This window comes from Apus apus, chromosome 4 (assembly GCF_020740795.1).
Source record: "Apus apus isolate bApuApu2 chromosome 4, bApuApu2.pri.cur, whole genome shotgun sequence".
Classification (NCBI taxonomy): Eukaryota; Metazoa; Chordata; class Aves; order Apodiformes; family Apodidae; genus Apus; species Apus apus.
Genome location: NC_067285.1, coordinates 64,352,261 through 64,378,394, shown reverse-complemented (window position 1 = coordinate 64,378,394; position 26,134 = coordinate 64,352,261). Strand labels below are relative to the sequence as shown.

Here is a 26,134-nt window from a genome sequence, read left to right as displayed (position 1 = left end):
GCTCCCACTGATGCTTATGGCTGGTTTGTTAAGATACCATGCTGGCCAGTTCTCCAAGGATCTCCCCAGCTTCCTCCATGCCTCTGGCTTTGCAATCCTGTGTTAGCATAAATAGTGTGTGAGATTACAGCCCTCCTGGATATATCATCACAAATAAGATAAATGGTTACAACTGTGGAGTAGAGATTACTACACCCTCCCTAATATGTCTATGTAGAACAACAGTTTAATTAGTTTAGATGGAGCTTCTGTAACTTAATTTGCCTCATTCGGATTAGCTTGGGTATTTCAAGAGAGTTGGGGTTATTTGGTTTGGAGAAGAGAACGCTCCAAGGAGACCTTATTGTGGCCTTCCAGTATCTTAAGGGGGCCTACAAGAAAGCTGGTGAGGGACTTTTTAGGATGTCGGGTAGTGGTAGGACTAGGGGGAATGGATCAAAACTAGAGGTGGGTAGGTTCACATTAGAAGTTAGGAAGAAGTTCTTCACCATGAGGGTGGTGAGACACTGGAACAAGTTGCCCAGAGAGGTGGTGGAAGCCCCATCCCTGGAAGTTTTCAAGGCCAGGCTGGATGGGGCTCGGAGCAAAATGGTCTAGCAGGAGGTGTCCCTGCCCATGGCAGGGGGATTGGAACTAGATGATCTGTAAGATCCCTTCTAACCCTAACAATGCTATGATTCTATGTATTTTGCTACATAGACAGTCCTTGTGTCCCAATCGATAAAACAGGAGTAACAGTATGTTCTTATTTTATAGAGAACTGCAAACTGCAACACACAATGGCATTCATCTTGAGTAACTCTCTTATTGCTGGAGTGCCAGAGAGACTTGCAGGTTAGGATTCCAACTGCATCTGCAGTTTTCATGCAGTTTTTATAATCTGGATCTTTCAGAATAATAATAAGGATACAAGCTGCAAGTCTTGCATTTGCAACAGATGTCATATTTCTCAATGTTTTGCTTTTTCTGGAGCACGTGTTCAGTGCAGAATCAACCCTCTGAAAATACTGCAGAAAGCTGTAACACAGGACAGAGCAAGGAAGGGGATTAATTTTAGGTAAGTGTTGTTATTTTTCTCCTCCCTCTGCATTTCAGTTTATTTTTTCTAGATACAGCTCCTCTCCCCTCAACTCCCATTCTAATTGCATAATTGCACAGTTATCTAATACCAAGAGAAAGGCATTGCCAGGAAATCTGCAGGTTCAAGACATGCATGTTTCTAAGAGCAGAGGGGTTTGTATTCAGTGTTTTGATAAATCTTAAGAACAGTCATCCCTGTAGTACTTTCAATTTCATCTGGAATATTTTGTTAAGACTGAAGTCATGACATGAAGCTTCCCAAAAATCAAACAATGTTGAATTGTGATCAAAGGTTGGTCACTGGTTGGCTACAAGTGACTAACTCATACTATGCACATTACTTAGAAACCCACCAAGCACTGCACAAAATCTTAGAAGAAGCCTACATGCTTCCAGATCACAAAAACTTCCAGTTGGGATATACTCTTAGAATTTTATTTATTGTTCAAATTATTGTTCAAAATGATCAATTCCTTTTGTCCTATTCAAAACCTCTAAGATCACAAATACAAAATCTATGAATTGAACAAAACACACAACATAATAAAATACTAAAAACCTGCAGATTGCGTTCTGAAATAATGAAGTTCATAAAATTAATACTCTTTCTAATACATTAATCTTTAAGCATTCTAACTTTAAATCTTTCCCCTATAGTCATATCAGCTAGATTTTAAGTGGGAATTCAAGGTTCTGTGATCCAGTAGTCTAGTGAACAGCTGGAGCTGATAACAGTGTGCAGTAAAGATGTTAAATTAAACAAAGCTATTTAAAAACTTCATTAATTTGATGCAAACATGAAGAAAAATCCACTTAATACTTCTTCAGAATGCTAAAGCAACACAGAAGGCACATTATGCCTCACACACAGTCAGTGGTGTTTGTAATAGTATCTGCACACAACCATTGCCACTGTGATAGCACTTGGTGAAAGGAAAGCTGCATCCCTAATAACAGTCCCATGCTGGCTCACTGCCACTGCAATAACGTCATGACTCAGAATTGCAAAATGTCTTTCCAGTCCGGTCTCACAAAGCTTTTTGCACTTCTGCAAACACTCTTATCACAGCCTGCTGCATTATAAGCCATTCTCCTCCTCAGGATTTTTGCTGTTGTATCTTATAACAGTGACTGGAAGGACTATGCGGACGCTGAACGAAGTTACACTGGTCATGTTTAAGGTGAGATGTAGTCAGATGCTACAGGCAATGCTAAAAACCATAAGGCAGGGAGAGAGACCATGTTCTTTGCTGCCTGATGCCAATCAGCTGGAAGCCTATAATTCCTGCTGCCTAGGGAGGTGGGAAACCACCTCCAGTTTGCCAAGCTGTTACCTTCCTGTCAGTTACGCTTCTCTTCAGCAGCAAACCAAAAACATACTATACAAATCCTACATATTGAGATCTTACATTTAAGTTCAACTTGCTACTCCTCCACTGTAGGTCCTGGTCCTAGGTTGCAGGGTGGTGTCACAAGACAGAGACAACCTGCTATAAAGGAGTGGGAAGAAACATGGGCAAGAGCATGTGGGAAGCCACCAAGGCAGGAAGGAGAAGCTCCTGGGCTAGAATGGCATAAAATCTTCCCTGCAGAAAGCAAAAGCACCTGAAAAAAGGAGAGACAGGAAGACGTTAGGGAAGGGAGAACACAAATGCAAAGCCCTGTAGCTGGAAAGGGAGACAAGTGTCAGAGATGCTCCTGCTTGGCTTGGGAACAGACAACAGCAACTGGGGCAGTGTGGGACTTGGGCTCTGCAGAGGAAATGCAAACCAGGTGGGTTGGAGGCACCCGATACCAAAAACCGAGGAGAGGAAGGAAAGGGAGGGAGCTGTCGCAATTTCTCCAGCAGGCAGCAGGGAACTCGGAGAAAGCAGGAAATGCAGCCTTGGTGCCAGCACTGCCCCAATGCTCCTCCTGTTCACCCAGATATATGGCTACCATGACCCAGCACCAAGGACCAGCAGAGGGCTGCTGGGAATTTCTAATTCCCCAAGCAAACTGTGCTGTTTCCACAAAGCCTGCTCACAGCACCCAGCAAACAGCTCCTGCACAGGGAACCACCATGCATACTCAAAAAACAACTGAGGCCAAGGACTGGCTCTGGGTCACTGAGGGCTCCCTCTCAATGAAAACAGTGATTAGAAGGGTCAGAGAAGTGCCCCCATGTTTACTGAGTATCTGAATAAAACCCAAGCACAACATGCTTGGCCTCTCTCCATGTGTGGACATAGAAATCTGGGCACTTAGCAGCCAGTTTCATGGTTTCTTTTCTTGAAGAAGAAATGCAAACTCCCAACCAAGGACTTTTAATCACAAGCTTTCTCAGTGCGTACTCTGCTCCCATGTGAAGCTTTGTGGCTATCTTTATTACTGTGTACTACGGAGAGAGATGAGCACGTTGTTTGCACTCCATAAAATAATAAATGTGCTCAGCATGCTCATCAGCACTCCAGCCTGCCTTGGACAAAGACTCCAAACTCCACGCTTCTCTTTATTTAAACCTGTTAAACCTATTTACTAGGTTTTAATTAAACCCTTTAATGCTATTTAAACCACCAGATTGTCACACTTTGATGGTGATACATTTGTCTGCCCATGTGTAAGAAAAAGGTAGGAGTTACTAAGGATTATTTTATAGTACAAAAAATAAACTGCCACCCCCCCTTGTGTTAGTCATGCTAAATAAATTTGAAAATTTCTTTAATGGATGCAGTTTTATATAGAAAGGGTTTTTTAAATATTGTGTGTTGCTGAGTAGAACAAGAAAAAGAAAGAAAGGAGCACCCCTTCCCCTGCAACATGAAAGAACAGAAGCCTTGTTGTAAGTCACTCCCACCTAGAAAGTGGAGAGAAAACGAGGTCCTTCTCCAGGTAAAGCTTACAATGCTTTTTCCTTACTATGCTATTTGCAAGCCTATTTTTGTTTCCCAGGAAAGACTGTGTTTGGGTAGGGCAGGTATGAAACAGCCAAAGGGGAAGCTGAGCCCAGGTCAATCAGTAGCTCTTGTTTGCAATGTGCTGCAGCAATTAGTGAAATCATAGTTGTTCTGCTTTATGTTTGTGATCCAAATGCATCTCCAGCAACATGACTAACCATAGCTCCGGAAAGGGTCACTGCAGTGTCTGCTATGAGGTATTTATTTTTAGCATATCCTGGATCAGCCTAGACACTCATTTCAGCCACACCCACCCATGCCACTCTTTTCCTGAAAAAAACTCTGATAGCCTCTGGAGCATCAAAAACCTGTTCCCATCAGAAAACTTTGGGAAAACCCTGTAAATTGCTTCTATAATTAATGTAATTCTGTGCTTAATCAAGTCCCTCTTCCTCTTTTCCACCTTGCCTAGAACAAAGGTTAAGTGGTACAGAATATCCCAAAGGGAAAGCCCAAAACGGGCTTTGCAACCCCAAAGTGGAGTACAGGCTCCTTGGAGTTAGGTCGTATGCAAGAATGAAGGATTTAAAAAATACCCAGTTTCTGTAACTGGTACATATAGCTGATGAAGGCCTCCTCTGTGAGTTCTTGCAAAGCTGATTGCCTACTCATGTTATTTTGAATTTCTACTAATCTGATACAACTGCTAAGCTCAGAATCAAAACTGAAATGGTTTCTGTTCCGAAGTAGGAATTAATAAAACAGAGTTGTTACTAGGAGAGCACTTGAAGCAGAGGGTCAGCACTGAGGACCTACACTACTGCAGAGCAGTGGGAACTTCTGTGATAGCCACAACAGCAACCATGCTGGGAACCAGCTTCCTAGTGGAGCAAAAAGTGGATGTTTACTCAGGATGCTCAGACTTGTCAGAGCTCTGGGTGCCATTCAGTGCATTGGGAAATCATGGTGAGCTGGGAGCTGATCACCTCATGCTGATGAACATCACCTCATGTTGATGAACATCTACAGACACCTCTTGTACTATTATTGGCAAATAGCATAATTTTATTCCCCATGACAATTGCAACTATTGTGAATAATTGTTCCATTCCTACTCAAACCCTTCTGCTCTTCTTTTCCCTTGGCTATGTCTTCCATAAATGACCAATCCTCATTTTCCAGTATTTGCACCTCAACACAGTATTTTTTTGCCAGTTCTTGGAAATGCAAGGGGAATGCAATTAGGGAGGAAGCAGACAGTGCAATACAAGAAATTGTCACTAAGCTAGTAAGATAAATTGTGCACTAGTTCACCTAAATTCAACAGCATTGAGATGTGCTGGCCACATGATCCAATTAGCACAGGGAATGGCTTGCAAAGGAAAATAATGGATTCCTCTAAAGTCATTTGAACATGACAGGATAAAATATGCAGTTCTGCACTTGGAGGGTTTTTTTGCCTCTAATACCTGTTCTGTGTCCATCTCTTGCTGTCATGGACACATCTCAGGGACTAGGTCATTTGGTATAAACCTTTAGTTAAGTTCTTCCCCTTGTTGCATGGTGGAAACTACTCCAGCAAGCTGTTGCAACTGAAGACCAACAGTTTGTTAAGTACATTTGCTGCTTTCTGAACCACAGCAAATATATTAATACTCTACTCTTGTAAGAAAAAAAATCTTCCTAAAGAGAAGCTAAAGCTGCTTTGTGCTCTGCTCTAATAGCCTTTCTGGGCAGCCAGCTTTTGGTGCTGGCTGTTAGTTCCAAGATCTATGTGTTCTGTGGCAAAGCAGAGTTAAATTCCATAGGATGTCCAGAAAGCTCCATAATTCAAAGAATTCAGCAGTTTTAAGAGAGAGATTCTAACAGTCCTCTGCAGAAATAAGTAACTACAATCAAATTGCATGCTGGACCCAAATGTTTCTTTCAGCATGCCCCAGACAATGGCCTTTATGACCACCTGTAGGCATCACAGAGTAATGAAGTATGGACAGCTTGGAAGGTGTTTCAGAGTCTGTAATTCCTGGGCAAAAAAAGACCAGATTTTGACTTCTGGGGACTTTGAATGGCAGTGGAAGCATTAACTATGTATCATGTCCAAAGTCACCCATCTCTACCAGAGATGACATGGGGAATTTGGGGGTGAAAACATATGAATTTATAATTCGTTGCCAGAGCAATCCTCAACATTTTGCCTTTTCACCTATGTTGGGTGATATTTTTCTTCCATAGACTTTTAATGAGTTTGCAAACACTGGTATTTACATCATCTATATTGCTGGAATATATAACCCATGCTGAGATCAAGAGTGATAATCTGTCAAGGAAAGATGATTTTGGACTGTCTTCACACTGGGACAGATAGCACCACATTCATTAACATTTAGAAGGTTATTAACACTGTATCTGGTGGGAGGTGTCCCTGCCCATGCAGGGGGGTTGGATCTAGCTGATCTTTAAGGCCTCTTCCAATCAACCCACTCTATGATACCCATTCTGTGTATTTCAAATAAAAGCTCAGATTCAATGACGAGCATGCAAAGAAGTGAGAAAACTAGTAAAAAATGAAGGAATAGATGCGGCTCTGATAACTTCAAATAAGTATAATGCAATGAAAACATGATTCAACAAATAAGTAAGGTATTTTACAGAGGAAAATAATGTAAATGAATTTTTGGCCAGGAAGTTAAGTAAATCTCCTGGCACTGTTTTCCTCAGACTAATTAAAATCCAAAGCTTTTGCCATTCTGATCTATTGTTGCCTCAACAGCCAAATCTGTTAAGCCCAAAAATTGTATTAATCTCCTGCTAAAGATCATGAAAGAAGAATTCTGCAGGAAGTTTAACCATCCCATTAATATAATCAATGATTTAATTAATGTAACCCTAAGGTTTTGATTACACTGACACTTCTCAAACCAAGTACCACACTGAAAAACACAACATGGAGACAAACTGAGTGTGCTTTTTAGAATGATTCCGTATCTTGTAGAAATCTTCAGATAGCACGGCTGGCACAGTGCTCCCATCTTGGCAAAACGTGTAATTTCATTGGAGTGATAAGACAAGGTAGAAACGTTACAGCAGATAAATGCAAAAATATGTGCCACTTGCTCTGTGATTTTAGCAACCTGAGATGCATTGCTATCTACAACATGCAGCTAACACCCAGGAGCATGTTAGTGCCATTGGAAGAAAGAGATTAAAAATTGTTGTAAAATACTCTATTGATAAGTAAGATAGGATTTTCACCTGTACCAAAGCCAAGCAAGCATCCACTTTCCACATAAAAGCAGTCAGAAAATCCTTGCCCTGTTACTAGTTTGAAGCATAACCTTCCAAGCATTAGCTAGTTAGCCTGGCCTGAAAGGAGCTGCTGAGAAAAAAAAATATATTTGGAATTAACTTGCACCCCTCCAGATCAGCCTCCAGTACCTGTGTGAGTGGCATCAGGAGGCTTCCAACCCCCTTTCTGCCTCTCATGCAAGGGGGCAATACCCCAGCAGATGACACCTGATGAATTTTATTCCCTTAGAGCTATTACATCAGCAAGTGATCATAAGAGTACAGCTTTCTCACATGGGGAGGTAGGTTCAGAAGGTACAGTGCAGCAACAGCATCACATTAAATTGTCAAACCACTTTTCCTATTGCAGGTAGGTCTGGCTGACACAGTGCGCTGCTGTTACAGCATCCGAGGATCCACTTTCACAGATGAATGCTACCTGAGAGCTCAGGTGCTGGGAGAGTAATGGTGGCTTGCATGGCAGGACATGGTGCAACTCAGGGTTTTGACACATCTGTTTTTATCTGGGACATTGATTTTTAGTGTGCTAGCTGAAACCAAAAGTAAATGTCTTCTAGAGGAGCCAGGTCTTTAATTCATTACTTCTGTTTGAAAATAACAGCTGCTACACACACAAATCCAACATTGTCTCTCTGTTTACAGAATTGCAAAATAAAACCATTAAAGGGTCTTCTTTGAGTTGTCTCAGCACAAAAAACAAACAACACCCCACTCTCCTTCATGAGGAACAAAAGTAATAAGGTTGTCTTTCCCATGTGATTTTACTGTGGGACCTTACTCATATTTAGACTATGAAGTTAACCTGGCTGCCAAATGCTACCAGTTAAAAATACTCCATACCCTAGATTAAGAGTTTCTTAAATTTTATTTTTTATTTGTTTTTCTGCAGATTTTTCACACAGGACTCAGACATGTAAACGACAGGACACCAAATTCATGGTCCTTCCCTATTTAGAAAAAAACCCACCAAACCAAACTAAAATATAAGCCTCAGCAGATCTTTTTTCCTAATTTAAAAAGGAATAAAGATGAGTAAGAAGTCTACCTTATAAACCAGATAAAAGAGACAGCTAAATAAAAGAGAAAATGTTCTGGTAAATTTTCAGAAGAGACAACCATTTCTTGGGCATGTTATATGGCATCATGTATTCTCAGGTTTGGAACTGACTGCTGCAGACAACTTGCCCTTCAAATTCAGTTTATATTTACTTTGGCTGCAAATCATCATCTCCTTATCAAGCAGGTATCAAGCCATCTGCTTCTGTCCTCAGTAAATGCAGAAAACTTGCATTTGGGCTTGGGGCTAGAAGAAGCAGTTTTCTTCTGTCCAGTAATAAACACTCCTTTAAAATCCATTTGGCAAAGAAAGGCTAATATGAGAAAGCAATAATGAATGAATGGAATGTGGCAGCAAGGGAGAAAAAAGAAAGGGGGAAAAAAAATATCTATACAGGAACAGAAACTCAATTAAAGGCTACGGTAAGCTCCATCACTACAATCTGATTTTTGAGAATACTAGTCTTGTAAACTGCAAGGAACAATAGAAACACTCAAAACTTTTTTTTTTTTTTTTTTTTTTTTCATAACAGGCAAACTCTCAAGACATTAAAAGTTTGGGTTCAAGGAAACTAAAGGTGTGAAAAAGCAGCTAGTCACCTAAAGCCTATTCACATTTCTCAAATTTTCAGAGATGAGACAATGATCCAACTGTGAGAGTCTGTGTCTTGCTGGTCTCTCCCAGAGCACAACCATGAATAATCATCCAGAATGAGGGGAGACCATATTCAAAAGCTTTAACTGCCACTATTGTTTTAGTTAGTATTTCATTCTAAAAATGATTTTTTTAGAAAGACCTGAAGTCTGTGAGCTGGGAGCACAGAAGACAGAAAAGCCTATCTATCTCCTCTAGTTAACACTGACAAGAGCAGAGTTCAGGTGGCTGCAAATGTATGTAATCACTACAGGAGCCTTGTTCTAGTGGAATTTTTCAAACTATCAGTCTGAGGGCCAGGATTGATCTTCTGTGTTGTAGGGCTGGGACGATGTCCCAGGCTCCACAAGATCCTCTTAACAGGGAAAGGAATTGGGAAGCATGTAACTTAGAGTTGATCTGCAATGTAACAGAACAGCTCCAAATTGCTTCATTGGCCTTTGGACCAGGCTCTCAGTGCCAAGATTTGCTTCTAGCTTTCCAAAACAAAAAACACCCTTGTTTTTCCATAGTACCACCACTTTTGACAAGAGCACTCTTGGATAAAGGTACTGCTAGCTGTCAACAGGGGTCACTACTCAGACGTTAATAAACCCATCCACTCTACGTCTGCAATGCCAGCTGGTACATTCCAGCTCCCACATTTGCTTGTGTAGCTTGAACACATCCAGACTGATGGAAGGAGGAGCACAACTCTACTCTTTTTCTGCTATCAGTAGTGCCAGAAAGAAACCTGGGTGCCTGAGTGAGAAGGAAGTGGAGGTATGCTACAAGCACTTTGTAGAGGACATCTGCTATGCTGTGTAGCCATAGCCATGCAGTATACCAAGACCAAGGAACAGGAAGATATAACCTCTAAACACTTAAATTATAAGCACATGGTAATTTCTCTCCTTCTAGAAGAGAAAATTTCACTTTTACACATTTTAAAAGTAATTACATCTTAATGCAGACTCAAGAGCATTTATATTTGATTACTATTCTTTGGCAATATATTCTTTCACCCATTCCAGTGCTGTTGTTTAAAGCTGGAAATGCTGTGAACCAACCCAGAAAGCATTTCTATCTGAGACATGTTTTGGAGCAGGAAAGAATGAAGGTCAGTATGTCAGGAGAACTGAGCACCTTGAGATGAGCATCAAGGAACTTCTATGTCATTTATCTCTCAAAGGGTTGAGAAAAGCCTCAGGAGGAGGGACAGTGTGTCAGGAGGCTACTGACCTCTGCATCTGTACATAACTGAGCCTCTAGTAATTTGCTGAGAGAGGGTTGATCCCGCCAAACTATTAGAGACTTCTGACGATGCAAGATCATAAAATTAATTAGAAAACTATCAAGAAAGCACCACGAGTATACAGGCCAAAGACAAGGCATGAAATTTGGAAGCCCCGCAGGAGACTTGGTATGTTCTTTACTAACCATAGTGCAAATATCCTTGTCCACTTCTGCATGATTTACAAAATATACAAAGACAAGCACCTTGTGTGCATTATGTGAAGAAACCAAGACAAGCAATGTGTGGACAAGCTTTGAAGACAAACTACCCCAAAATCTGGGGGAGGGAGTATTAAAATGCTGGGGTGTGATTTCACCTTCTCTAAATTTCACTGAGCATAATTTTAAAATACTAAAAGTGTTTCTAAGCAACTGGAGAAATGTCTTGCTGCTGTCTCCAATGCTCAAAAAAAGGGAGACTGAGCATAAGGGACACTGATGTTAAGCCTCCTTACCATCCATTCCTGTCTTCAGATTGTAAGATCCTGCTGTTACAACCCCGATACCCAGGACACTTTAGCAAACACAAACAGTTTAAATCCAGAAACTTCGGTCCAGCATCATGTAACAGACATTAAAACTGATTCTGTCTTAAGAGGTGATGCACAGGGTAGCCTGAAGGAAGCCTGACCAGATTGTTATTTTACTTTCACAAAGTAGATAAATACATGCTCCAGATTTCCCCACACTTATTCTTCATTTTATAATGTGAATTTGCCAACAGAATTTCACTACTGTGTGAAATTTTGCTTTGCAATAAATATTAAAAAACCCCACACACTTCTACAAAACCAAAACTGCTCAGAGCAAATGCATCCTATATGAAATTTGCCTACTCACTGTTATCACTTCTGCCCTGTTCAAACAATGCAGAGGAGGAAAAATTCTTTTTAAAGAAAGGACTGTATAAAATCGACAGAAATCCTCCCACCTTTACATGTTGCCATCTGATAATCTTTAGGGACTGCTGTGTTAAATATGCTCCTTTTGATCAAACTCCACTTTGCTTTTCAAAAGTTGTGAAATTAAAGGTTTAACAATAACAGGAAGGCTATTTTTACTAGAACTAGCAGACAGAAAATAAATAGTACCTCAACACAGACTTTAAGGTCTTGTACTTACTGTACATAGTTTTAAAAGCAGTTCTTTCTGTGTCACAATCTTATTTTTAATCTATTTTATTGATTTTTTTTTTCTAACAGCACTGAGCACAAGCAATACCATAAGCTACATCACAAAAGACCTTCCTAGATTTTAACACATAATCTGAGCAAAAGTTGACTAACTTTTTTTTAGATCAGTTAATCTAGTATTATCAATTCTTAAACTTCAGGTTCATAAAATCTGTTACAGGCAATCCACAGGCATTTGTAGAAGCACTGGTTATAAATATTAACACCAATGGGCCAGCAAATGAAAGTACAGATAAAGAGCAGATTTTTTACAAAGGTGATGATAGACTTTGGCTCTTGTTACAGTTTCTCTCACCCTTTCAGGTTTTAGTAGTTAATTCCACTGTAAAAGCATGATCTTTCAAGCTGATGAGTAATGAAAACAGCAATTCAGTGACAACATGAACACCACAAAGTTTGATTAAATCTATGCATTTGAGAATCGCTTTTAAAATATACTGCACTCAGTAACTAGTATCACCTCTAGGCTTGCATCTCTCATTTGACACTTGATAAATGCTGTAAGCCCCTGTATCTGTGGGACAAAACTAAGATAATTTCTGACAGATACTCTTGGCCCAACTTATTGTTGGCATAGTACCAGGGAAATCCATCAGGATAGATCTGATTGGCAAAAGTAGTTTTTGCAAAATCTGACAGACATTTCAGCTAACCCCTTAAAGCCATCTCTTGAAAAGATGCTTTATTTCAAATAAGAAAAACAGAACAGAAAACCCTTTGTTTTTAACTCCTCTCAGACTGAGGAGCTTCATGACACCTAGAAAGAACTGTCACAAAAATACAATGGCAGGAAAGTTTTTCACAGAACACATATAACACTGGTATAACTACCAGTTAGTACCTTCTTCTCCAACACACAGTCTTTCAATAACTGCACTAAAAAACAAAAAGAACACCACAAAACTAACGAAAAAAAGCATCCAGCTACTGACAGCTAACCCTTCTGCTCACAAAACACCCCACAAATGTGTCAAGTCTATTAAAAAGAAAAAAAAAAAAAGCCAAAGAACTTACCTCCCACAATACAAACACAGAGTACAGCTAGGAAAAAGAAGGCAATGTCCAGGAGCTTCATGCTTGGTGGTGGTGGTGCTCTCAGCTCTCCTTTGCACAGCTGGGCAGGGAGTGCTCTCTCACTCTGAGGCAGGCCTTAATTACTCCATGGAAAAAGGTGTGGAGAGACTGTGCCTAGTCACTGCCCATTCCTGCTTATTTTGGGGACCTTGATAAAGAACAGGAGGAAACACAACATACTCCCTCTGGGAGTTCAGTGTGGAGATTTATTGTTTCAGTCCTTACAGGAACTCCTTTTCTTTGGCAGTGAACCATGTTTTTGTTAATACATTATTTTGTTCTTCTTCAGCCGCAAGGTCAGGAAGGTTTTTGAACAGAGGCAAGTAATTCTTTAGAATATGCTATACATCACCAACTTCCATACTGTGGCTGTGGATACTTTTAAAAGGAACATTTATGAGCAGCAATGGAGCCCAGGTAGTGGGGGATAACACAACCAGGAGCAGAGGAGTAAAGCAAGCAACAAGGAGCCCTCACCTGGCTCTTCTTTGTGTTGTGTAAAGTGGCTTTGTTGAAAATCACAGCTGCTTCATATTAAAGGCATAGAGAGTGCTTCCCTGAGAGAGCTGCTGTCCTGCAACCAAGAGGATGCAAGAGGCCACTAGCACAGGGCAGGGAAATTACTCAAGCCAGGTGCCTTCGCACAGAGAGGCTCTGAGCCCAGCAGAGTTAGGGATGGGGTGTGTGGTTTTATTCTGTAAATGAAAATTGGGCTTTTTTTTAATTAGTATTTGAAGAGCTGCAACTAGCCTTGACTGTATCTGCTCCATTGGTAATAGAAAGGTTATTTTATTATTCTGTATAAGTATTTGCTGTGCCATGGGATGGGAATGTAGTCCCCAGAGTAAGCTTCTTACCTGGGCTGTAGAAGCCAGTGTAGAATCTCTTTCTTCAGGACCTGCTGACCTGGGAAACTTTGGTATCCCTCCTTCTCACAGCCACTTCTCTGACTTCTGTGGAAAAAAACCAATCAGAGCACTAAAGTTAAAGGCTATCAAAACATGATCTCATAACACTCTTGTTCTCTGTGCCTTAATGATTTGAGGCAGCTGATGGTAATTAATCACAAAACTTCAACCACAACTAGAATGCAATGCCTTATGTTTGCTCATCTCCTCTCTCAACTCTCAGGCAAATCTGGCAGAAAAACTGACCTCACAAACAGCCTGACTCATGAAACAGTCAACCCTACTTACTGTAGTCATTAATTTTTTTTTTCCCTCATGACTGTTTCTCACTATAATGGGAAGTTTTTTAATAGCTTCACATGCAGGAGCTCAACCACAGTGCTTCCAACAATGGTACTGTTTTATTCATGGGATGAGGAAAATGGTAGTAGCTCAGTGTCATGTGTGGAATAACTTTTGTTTAGTTAAGAAATTACATTTCTACATCTTAAGACTCTGACATATCCTCTGCAAATACATTACAAATAACAGGAGCTGGTGCTCAATAGAAACCTGATGGTACACAATGGATTTAGGGCACTTGATTTGGACAAATGTGTGTATCTGCACCCATGAGAGGTGCAAACATGTAAAGTTCTCCTTAGCAAGATGTTGTTTTCACCATCATTGGAAAGGATTACATAGTAATACAAACTTGACTCAGAATAGAGGTGGACCACACTGTGACACTTTTGTCAAGTTGATCGAAGCATGTGACAGGGAGTTAGCACCAGTGCTCTGCTTTTTTGCTAGCTTTGTGCTGACATAAGACCTAAAGTTAGAATGGGCTAGAAAAGCAGTAGCTACTGCAGCAGAAAGCCTTTGAGCAAAAAGATAAATCTGAACAGAGTGAATTCATACCAGGTTAGTGCTGCTTCTGATGCTGTAAGCGGGACTCTAACCTTTTATTTATTGCTTTGCCAAAGCACTACCCAAAATGTTAATTCTGAATAAGGATACAGAAAGGAATATTCACAGAATCACAGAATCTTAGGGGTTGGAAGGGACCTTGAAAGATCATTGAATCTAACCCCCCTGCCAGAGCAGGATCACCTAGAGCACATCACACAGGAACGTGTCCAGGCGGGTTTTGAATGTCTCCTGCAAAGGAGACTCCACAACCTCTCTGGGCAGCCTGTTCCAGTGCTCTGTCACTCTCACAGTAAAGAAGTTTTTCCTCATGTTTATGTGGAACATCCTATGCTCCAGTTTGCACCTGTTGCCCCTCATCCTATCACTAGACAGCACTGAGATGAACCTGGCTCCATCCTCCTGACACTCGCCCTTTATGTATTTATAAACATTGATGAGGTTGCCCCTCAGTCTCCTCCAAACTAAAGAGGCCCAGCTCCCTCAGCCTTTCTTTGCAAGGGAGATGTTCCACTGCCTCAATCATCTTTGTGGCTCTGCGCTGGAGTCTTTCAAGCAGTTCCCTGTTATTCTTGAACTGAGAGGCCCAGAACTGGACACAATACTCCAGACGTGGCCTCACCAGGACAGAGTAGAGGGGGAGGAGAACCTCTCTCCACCTACCAACCACACCCCTTTTAACACATCCCAGGATGCTGCTGGCCTTCTTGGCCGCAAGGGCACACTGCTGGCTTATGGTCATCCTTCTGTCCACCAGGACCCCCAGGTCCCTTTCCCCTGCACTGCTCTCCAACAGGTCAGTCTCCAGCCTATACTTGTACATGGGGTTGTTCTTTCCCAGATGCAAGACTCTGCACTTGCCCTTACTGTATTTCATAGAATCATAGAACCATTCAGGTTGGAAAAGACCCTTGGAATCACCAAGTCAAGCCATCATCCCTACTCTACAAAGTTCTCCCCAAAACCATATCCACCAACACCACATCCAAATGACCCTTAAACACATCCAGGGATGATGACTCAACCATCTCCCTGGGCAGCCTATTGTTGAAGCCCATACCATTAACTTTAGCCCAATGATCCAATCTATCCAAGTCTCTCTGCAGAGCCTCCCCATCCTCATGCAGATCAACGCTCCCGCCTAGCTTGGTGTCATCTGCAAACTTACTGATGATACACTCTGTGTCCTTATCAAGATCATCAATAAAGATGTTAAACAGAAACGGTCCCAAGACTGAGCCCTGAGGAACATTTCATTAAGTTTCTCCCCGCCCAACTCTCCAGCCTGTCTACGTCTATTATTTTATTGACTGAAATGAAACCTGTGCAAAATCTAAGAGGTCTGAGGGACAGGATCCTTGAGACCGATAAAAACTATCTGAATGCCTAAGAGTGAACTAATTCAGTTTTGGCCTGTTCATCTGAGTAGCAGCATGTCTAGGAGTCCTCAGTGCACTGCTGCTGCTGAAGATGATGACAGTGGTGGTTACCGGCAACTCCCTGAAGGCAGAAAGGGCACTGGGTGTTGCAGCTCTGCAGTAGCTACCCATATTGCAGGTACAAGTGTGGAAAAGGATCCCTTACCTCCTGCAAGGGGTTGGGAGGGAAAGAAAGGGCCAACTGTCTTTGCCTTACACCATGTCATGCAACTCAAACTGCACCTCAGAGAGTCCTACGGACACTTACTGATTCCCTGAAGCATCAAGAGAGCTGTGCCCCTCTAACTAACATCAACATCAAAGGCAGGTAGCTTTTGCTAGATCAAACTTGGCATGGATAGCAGGAGCACACAGTAAGGAATAATAGGAATAGAAGGGAAGCAGGTCAAGTAAATCACTGAAAGAAAAACTCTGGCCAAACCTGAGCTACAGCTTCTGGCTTGCAGTATATGAGCTTTAGAAGAGAGGGTCTCACAACTCGTGTCAATGGAAAGATTATTATTTTTCCCTTCAAAAACAAATAACTTAAGGTTTTAATACCAGTGATTTTTGTAGGAAAAGATTATTCCTCTGTGTGTTCACTGAACAGAAATCTCTTATTCTCCTGACGAGCAAGTAAGTTTTCCTTTATAGAATAAATATTTTTCTTTCCTTCCTCAAACCAAGAAACTTAGCTTCAGTGCCAATTTGTGCTTTGTTTTATAAAGAGAAATTTGGTCATTGGTACTGCTGCCAACTGTAGTATTACTACCGTGCTAGAAAATTGGTGCTTCAGTTTGAGCCCCAGAAAAAATGACTGTGCGACAGTCTCAGTTTCCACATTTTTTCAAGTAAGATTTTAGCCCTCCTAGTTGCAGAAGAAAACTTGAAATATGACCAAAGAGCACTCCAGAGAATGAAAAAACTGTTTTAAAATACTATTATTTTGTAGCCCAATAATGGTAGGGGTAGCCTGAGTTATATGTTTCTTTTTGCTGGTGTGGTATTTCATTATTAAAGGGAAACCATTTGCTACCACAGTGGATTTGCAGTTACAGATTTATTGGTCTCAGGCTATATTTATATATTCTTTCTTAGTTCACATTGCTTGGAGCAAAACATTGCCTTTCAATGCACAGTTCTCCTATGAGGTTCAAATAATCCTCTTCAGATTTAGAGAATGTAAAATTTTTACATATTGTTCAATATTCTTGAAGCACCACTGCATAAGATGAGAAATAATATGGACAGCCATGCTGCCTTGCTGTGGGCTACTGGAATTTTCCAATATAGGTGCAAAGAGTAATTTTGTCAAAGTCTTTACAAAAGCAAAAATAAAAAGATACACCCTCTTTGATGATTTACTAAAGTGAAGAAACATTTGCTGGCCTTTCCCACTGATGCTTGCTATCCCTTCCACTGATAATTATTTTAACTCTTATAGCAGAATGACAGAGAAAGAGCAAGATAATCTCAATTTCTGGTTGTTTTTCTACATTGGTATTTCAGCAAATATATCTGAAACAATCCCATATTCATAGAATGGTTTAGGTCAGAAGGGACCTTAAAGCTCATCTAGATCCAACCTCCCTGCATGGGCAGGGACAACTCCCACTAGACCAGGTTGCTCAAAGCCCCATCCATCCTGGCCTTGAACACTTACAGAGAGAGGGCATCTACTGCTTCCCTGGGCAACTTGTTCCAGTGTCTCACCACTCCCACACTAAAGAATTTCTTCCAAATGTCTAATCTAGATCTCCCCTCTTCCAGTTTAAAACTGTTCCCCCTTGTTCAATCACCACATGGCCTGTAAAAAGCCCCTCCCCAGCTTTCCTCCAGGCCCCCCTTCAGGCACTGGAAGGCCACTGTGAGGTCTCCCCAGAGCCTTCTTTTCTCCAGGCTGAACAACCCCAACTCTCGCAGCCTGTCCTCACAGAAGAGGTGCTCCAGCCCTCTCATCATCTTCGTGGCCCTTCTCTGGACTCACTCCAGGAGCTTCATATTCTTCTTACATTGGGGGCTTCAGAATTGAACACTACTGGCGGGTCTCACAAGAGCCTAGCAGAGGGGGAGAATCACCTCCCTTGACTTGCTGGCCTCGCTTCTTTTGATGTAGTGTGTCAGAAATTACTTATGACTTATCTGTACATTTGTTTATATCCCCATAAGCAGGGTAAATTTACATTGAAATATGTAGTTGCAACAGTGTAGAAATACATTGTTTAGTTGTGCTTTCTGCCCTTTTTAAAAGTACTTGTTTTAGTCTATTACATATATTAAAAGTTTAATGTAAGGTAGAACTCCAAAGAACTTGAATATAGCAGCAGTACAAACCCAAGACATTTTGATGGTCATGTATAGAAGTTACCGTGAAAATTCACGTTGAGGGACATTTTTAAATGTAGACTTTTGTTTCTTAATTTTTTTATGGAAGTATTTAAACATCTCAGGGAATAGAAATGTCAGTGCCCAAATTCCTCTGCACACAATAAGACTAAAAATATGGATGATCAGACTCACAAATGTATTTAAATGCTTAAAAAAACCAAGATAGCCACCCTTTATTTGTAGCACAGAAAAGCTTAAATTTTATTGATCTATCTCAGAGCCAGCCGTTAATGTGAAAAATTCCATGAAATCTCTAAGTGCCTAGATGCCTTTACGTAGGCACTAAAGACCAAAATGCATTTAGTTAGTATTTAGTACTCTTTTTATGAAAGACATTTTCAAGGCCAGATCAAATGGAATTACTGCAACTCTCGCCATCAGGCTTGAGTATTGCTTATTTGCAATACCAACAGACCCTGTAAGGGTAATCCATTACTGCAGAGCAGGTTTTTCCTACTCTTTCATACCTGGAACTCCACTGATGTGCTTCAGGGAGTGAATATATATTTGAAGGAACTAGTTCAATGCTTATTCATTTGCAATTGATCCAAGTCAGGACATTATTTGCAGAAATGTAGTTGCCATTCTGCTAGAGTGTCAGATTTGAAAGGATGTTTTATGGTGGAAGTATTCAGTAGATACGTATCACTGTCAAAAGGGTACAGCAGATTTACAGTCCTGAGCTACCTCTGTCCATCTCCCTCTTATTGCACACTGCATTTGCTGTGGCTAGCAAAACAAGAGCCTCTAGGGCTCTGAGCCTGTGTGTTTCTTGTTCCTGTTCCCAAAACTGTTTCCTTCCCAAGCCACAGTTTATTTCACCATCTCATGAGTCTTGGGTATCAATAAAGGCAGTCTCGTTTTTGTGCTCAGTCCTTATTTCCTAATTCAGGAGACAATATATTTTAATGGAAGGACACCAATTTACTGTATACTTGATGACCTGATTCACTGGCTTCAGGAGTTACTCACATCTTGGTTATGTATTTGAAAAGCTGTGTACTTGGTTGTTTTTGTTGACTAGTCATCCTGTGGTTGTCTCTTGACTTTGTGAGCTCCTTACTTGGAGTTGCAATATGCTACTTAACAGCCAAGTCCTTTTAAGGACACCATTCTACATCCATTTGTTACCTATTGGTGAGTTACTGATTTATAGATATTTCAATCTTGCTGGTCAAAGAGAAGCTTAAGTATAACTACAGTGACAGAGAGAAAAAATAGGGAGAGGAAGACACTGCTGCCCCAGGTCATACATAGTTGATGCTTACATACAGGGAGTCAGGAGAGCTGAAAGAGAAAGACCATAAACTGTCACTCTAGGGATATAAAAAATGGTGGGCTTGCAAACTTAGAGCAAGGAACTTCATGTCATGTAAAGACTTGAGCAGAATGTGTTTATAGGCTGTGCATCCTGTCCTGAGCTAATGAAATGGGAAACAGTGAGTCAGTCTCAGTTTCTCATGTTATTTGAAACCCATGGAGTGATTATACAGTTGCCTGTCTCAGAGGAAACAAAACAGAAGTGTTCGAAACATGCCTTAAGTTTCCAAAAGGCTGAACAAATCCAGCCACTATCAATCTAGCCAGACATAGATCTCATCTCTGTTGTGGCAAAATGCAATGAGCTCACTCTTCTTGGGCTTGGTTAAAAAATAAGCAGCAGTATAAGACTGCAGTGGACCTCAATACTGAAAAGTGAGATGTACTTCCTGTGCCAACAATACTTGTCATTTTTCCTAGGGAAGATGTTGGACATTAAACTTCTGCTCAGAGCTGAGTTTCTGTGGCTTCTCTTCTGCATTTGGTTTTCTCTGCACGAGCAGTGGAAAAATGTATCAGGTTTCCCAGCAGTCCCATGATGGGATATTCTGTGCATTGGTCTGTCTAAGCTATAGTTTTTAACAGAGTCAGCTTTGTTTTCAGACCACTAGTGCCAGAACAGAACATCTTAAAACACTGTAAAATACCTGTTTATAAAGAGCCTGTTGTAGCTAAATACAACACAGTATTATAACTTGCTCAGCAGCCAACACTGTGGCCAATGCAAGTATCCCAGCATCTATTATAAACCTATGTTTTCATCCACTTACAAAAGAAGCCACTGAAAAAAAAACTTGTCCATATTCCTCTTGGCCCAGTTTGGTTTCTATTTCCTAACACTGTGAGATCTGAGGGGTTTGGGCTAGTTCTTAGAGGATCTTGGAAGCTTCTGAGCTCCTGGACGTGGGGCTGGAAAAAGGGAGACTTATAGGAGATTTGGCAGCTCTGCAGAATTTAATGTTGAGCAGATAGAGAGTATGTAGAAATTGCCGGGCCAGCACTCTCATTTCCTGCATCTCTTATTCTGTCACAGAAGTGAGGTAGAGAGACAATTCAGAATGAACCGCTTTTTCTAGAACTCGTAAGAAGCCAGAATTCACATCTTATTAATTTGAGACTAAGTTATACTCCAAGACAAGGCCTAGGAGACATTTTGTTGCACAGAGCTGCTCTTGAGCTTAAGACAGCTCCTCTCTGCTTGGCATTTTTCCTTGTGATTTTTCTTTCCCCACCCCCCAGCTATCTATCATTTCCTCCAATCCAAGTTCCAGCACTGATAGGCCTGAACTCTTTGTGGCTTAACCTCCTTATCCACAATAACTATTACTGCTGCTTCTCAGTGTCTGGCTTCCCAAGCCTTCATTCCTTTGGTGTATTTCAGACTTCCTGTTGTCGCTATCAGAACGGGTCCTTCTGGCAAGCACTTTTTGACACATGCAAAATACAATGCATGGCCAGTCTGATAAGGAAACAACGTCACCAAGAAAAGTGGGTAATATCTCTGTGCCAAAATATACCCCCAGCATTTCAGCTTCCTACCAGACTGCATATCTGTTCCTTCACAGATATCATACACATTTTCCTGCTCCCTGCATTTCTACTTTCCAATGTATGCAGCAAAGTAGAAGGGACTAAATGCTTTTCACAGCATGTAACAGTTAAGCAGCAAGTAGCCGACTGAAAAGAAAAGCATCTTAGGCACCTGATAAAAGCAAGTATTTCAGATCATCCACAGATAGCTGGAAAATGCACAACATTTTTTACACATACCTGCTTTTGGTGATTTGTCATACTGTTGGACTGTTTGTCACAAGGAATGCACTGATTCACATTACTTTCTGCTTACACTCATCTAAATTTTTGTTCCAGACAGCTGGGATAAGACTACAACTTTTTTAAGGGGAAAAAAACCCATGCAAAAAAACAGACAAAAATGGACTATGAGTATTCTGTACTGCCAGGTACTTTACTTAGGACTGTTCAGCAATATAAAATGCTTGTAGTAACGAAAAACTGTTAACGACTACATATTATGCCAATCAGCCTTTAAAAGGAACTTTATGGTATATGCTGTCACATATTAGGAGTTATAAAACTATGCTCAGGGACATCAGCACCATGTGTGTTTGCAGCAAAAACACAGTATCTCAACTGAACATGAAAAAATGCACATTTGGAGGCAAGTATATTTGGGATACAATGAGAAGATGTCTAGGCAAAGAACAGTTTTTTAAAAAATTACTTTTCTCCTACATGTCTCCATGAAGAACAGGACCACATACAACCTATATACTATGCTCCAACAAGTTAATACAATGTATTTTCCTTTACAATTGGATCAGGTTAGGAGACTGTTAATCCCCATAGCTCAGCTGAAAAGCAAAACCCCAGTGTGCTCCAGTAAATCAACTGTAGTTACGCACTGAAGTTCAGCACTTCAGACACTAAAGTTAATACTTGGTTTCATTTTTGCTCAGTGCTGGGAATAGCAGGTGGACATCAATTGCTTCTACAGCCTCGCTGGTTTTGTTTCATGAGGGATGGGGGCAGGAGGAAAAAGGGAGGAACAATGACAAGGCTGGGACAATGCAGTCCACACAACTGCAGTTTCAGGCTGAGTACCTTAATCACATTAATGAAGGAAGTAAGCACTCAATAAAACTATGGTGTATTGTTTTAATCTGACTTTCTACTTTTTTAATAGTTTCACTGAAGACAGGCATTATCACCATCTCCAGGAGCATGTAAAAAGAGGTTAAATATCTGTCAGAAATAATGCACAATGGTTTGTGGCAGATATCTTGACTCCCATTCCTTTAAGGCCCTTGCTGTCCTGAGAGTCTATGAAGTAGAATTTCAAGCTGGAAAATTATCATGTATCAATTTATTAACTATTAATTAGCTTTTGTCATCACCCACAGATACAGAAGTCTATTTACAGCCTGCATGTGTAAACCATAGCTGGGAGCCTGAGGGTTAGTCCATTACAGTGATAAGATGAAATGCAAAGCCTGTCAAGGGCTAGCTGGGGTGGCAAGTCCTCATACATAGACTATCAAATCCACCTATTAACAACAGATGGGTAGAAATAGCCAAAACCTGTGAAGTGACTTCTTGTTATCATCACATTTACTGAAGCAGATTCATGATAGCACAGAACTCCTACTTTGTAGGGGTATTATTGTACTGACAGAAATTTCAGTTTTGCAGAATAGCTTCATTCACATAAGCAGAAATGTAAAGTGTTGGCAATTGTTCAAGTACTCATTGAGGAAACAAGTTTTTTATTTAATTTAATTGGCATGACCCTTTTTTGTCATCTTAGTTGCACAACAGAGCTCTACAAGAAGAGACTGTTTAACATAGCTTATAGCTGCTGGAAGTCACTGTATAACCTAATGCTGGGATCTGCTGTACAGCTAAGACTGGATCAGCTCAGTACTTGAAAGAAAAAAAACATTGTAAGGTGCACGTGTTTCAGGAAGTAACATGTGAACATTAGTACTGCCCCAACAGAGTATCAATGAGCAAGGGAAAAAAAGGAGCAATACCTCACTGACAATCTACAGCCAGCCTCTCTGCTGTGGTCTCTGTTCAACTAGCTTATAGCAATCACTCCTTGCTTTGGGGCAGGGGGAAGAAGGGCTCCTGCACTTCAATCCCTCGGGTAGCAACTGGTGTTAAAAAGCCTTCATTTCCCTGGGATCCTGTTGTTTGGCTGTGAGGCCCCGAGGTGAGTCACTGAGCCACCCATCACAGAACAACAGGAAGAGTCACAAAATCCTTCAAGAATAATAATGACTGGGAGGTACCTTCATCCAGACTAGATTACTGGTTACTGACATCGTTTGCAATTGCATTGCAAAAATGCTTCTTTCAGGCCATATTTGTGCTTTATTCCCTTTCTAAAATGGCTTTTTTTCCACAAAATCTTTCAAACAGTGGAGCTGATGGAATACATTTATCAAGCTGACTATTTAGTGAGTTTTTCTACTTTTTTTTTGAAAGATTAATTTGATTTTTTTTTTTTTTTTAAACATTTTATCATCTTCAGAGCTGGTGATATATATCCATTCAGTACATATTTTGGAGAGTAAACAGCAATCTTTGCTGAGGAATTTAACTGAAAATAATGTCTTCTGGTGTTCAGCCAGACCAGATCTGCCCTTAAATCTGGCCAGATCTGCTCTCTAGCCAAAGTTACAGGGCAGACTGTTCAAACCCTTCCAGACCAGCCTAACTGTGCTCCCAGTTAAGTCAATTAAAAAACCCAAAACTTAGGGCTGATCACTTTGGAAAATTCTGCTCATACACATTCTACACTAATTTTAGTGACAGATCAACAAATCTGTAATTTGAGTGCATAATAATTATTCCTACTAAATTCAGCTGGACTTCCTAACATACAAAGTGACATATGCAAGTGTTCATAGACTCAGGCCCTGGAGAACGACCAGTGGCATGTGAATAGAAGTTCTGTATTTCTATATTCTGCAAATCTTCTGCATCCTACTCCAGCCTCATATTGCATTCCTATATATATTAATATTTGGGCCTCACTCAGAATGGGAACTACATGGAAGAGGGATTGTTTTTAATTCCATTGAGCATTAGCCAGATTTATGGGAGAGAACAGAACCTGCAAGTTAGAAACAATACCGCCAACAACAGGAATTTTCCATCACATCAGATCTAGGATTGAGTTAGTTGTGAAGCTGCTGAACCATTGGCCTGTGACATTCACTGTGCATGAAAACAATTGAGTATAAGCAATACTAAGTAGCAGGGCACGGAACAAGAAGCACACATCACTTCTGCTTTAAAAGGTAAGCTAGATAGGATCTACATGTCAACTGAAGCACCTGATATTTCCCTTCTGCAACTCAGCTGCTCTTTATACAGGAATCAGCTGTCACTTACATCCAAACCTGACCTTGTTAATGTGACCTGCAGATACCTGAGAGCCCAACTGTTAGAGTAACAAAAGAGAGACCCCATTGCATATAGACTTGTCATGGTAATTAACAGAGAAGGCACCTACACGTCCTTGGCCAGTTGTCCCTGGTTTATGCACCTCTCATAACCCCATGGAGCAAAAAGACTCAGCCAAACACTTATTTCTGTCTTGCTTTCATTAATGCAAGACTCCTAATTTTTTTCCTCAATATTTTTACATGCCTTCCATTTCTCTGCAACAAGCTTTGATTCTGTTTGTTTCCCCCCACCTCTCTCTGTTGCACATTTACTTCTCCCCTTTGTACTTGCACTGATAACTCATATGTTTCTGCGTTATACAACAGCCAGTGCAGTATATACTCAGCTGGAGTGGGTTCTGACCATATGACTACCTGGCAAACCTACACAACTAAGGTCCCACTAGCCAAATTATTCTTTCGGAGATCATAAAGCCAAGAGAAATAATTGGCCAGAATATGAAGACAGTGCTCACACTTCTGTAGGTGGCTGACACACCTTCTCAAGTTCCTATGGAAAATCACTTCAGATGTTGAAAATCTGGGCTTATTCAACTGATAAAGTTCTCCTTCAGTTTAATGCAGTTATCACCTTTAGCCAAATGCATTTCCTTGGTCAGTAAAAGCAGGGAGAGCTGCTGGCAGCCTTCAGCCAGTATGTCTCAACTCCTGTCGTGTTGGATGATGAGCTGTGGCATGGATGAGAGCAAATGTTTTGCAAATGCCATTTATTAACACAAGACATCGAGAACCTAGCAGTCTCAGGCTTCCATTTGGAAGAAAACTTCTCAAAAAAAAAAAAAAATCAGAAATGGGCTAAAACTCAACGTCAGCATGCTTCAAAAGTGAGTGTCTAATGTTAGGCTCCTAAATCCCTTTTAGTCACCAAGATTAGTAGCTTGATCTTGCTACTGGTAATCACCCAGTAGTTTCTGGGAAAGTAGTTTATTTAGACACCTAAATGTGGGGTTTAGGAGCTTAATTTAGTTTCTCAAGCCTGAAATCTTGGCTGTGCATTCTCAAACAAGGACAAATAAGAGCACTAGGTTTTTTAGTTATTGTTAGAGTTCTACTTCCAGGTCAAACACAAAATCAGAAGGGCTCTAATTTTCTAGTTCCATTTTAGACACAAACCTCACCATTGCTGCAGTTATTCTGTAGGTGGAGGACAGGAAGGATGGCAGGGCCCATAGTGGAGCCTCAAGCACCAGAATTAGCACAGGACTGCAGCCTTGCTTCCTCTCCTCCCTCCAGCTGCTTGTGAAGTTGCCTGAAGTCTTGCCGCATTTCCCACAGTTGCCTCCTTTCCTCCATCTCGTTATCTACACTATGGAAATGCCACTTGTGGTCTGTCTGTCTGCCTAGCTCCAGTATGGCTCCACCAGCTCTCATGTAGCTTTGAGCCCATGCAGGGGTATCATTCCTTCTGCGAGACAAGGGATCCCTGAGGCCCCTGGGATCTCCTCTATTTCAGCTGCCAAAACTACTTGCCTTTCACTGTGGAAAAAGAGGGTTTGTCTCTTCTATGTAACTGGTAACAGGATGCCCTACAGGGAATTGGAAGATAAAAATAAACTATCTTAATTTACTACTTTAAAAGAAATATTTTCCTTGTCAAGACCCTCTGGAACACAGAAAGCGTAACTCCAAGGCCCAGCTATGCTTGAACCCAGGACTTAGCCTAAATCTTAAGCAGAAGCCAA

At 40.9% G+C, this 26,134-nt stretch overlaps 1 protein-coding gene across 2 annotated transcripts in view; it reads right to left on the bottom strand.

Moving 5' to 3' along the window:
• Nucleotides 1-12,609, bottom strand: part of EMCN (endomucin) — a 53,965-nt gene extending 41,356 nt beyond the window's left edge. For both annotated transcript variants that reach the window (XM_051619402.1, XM_051619403.1), the window contains exon 1: nucleotides 12,456-12,609. In XM_051619402.1, coding sequence (XP_051475362.1) covers nucleotides 12,456-12,516 — 61 coding nt within the window. In that variant the 5' untranslated portion in view covers nucleotides 12,517-12,609. The remainder of the gene's footprint in view (nucleotides 1-12,455) is intronic.
• Nucleotides 12,610-26,134: the final 13,525 nt, after the last annotated feature.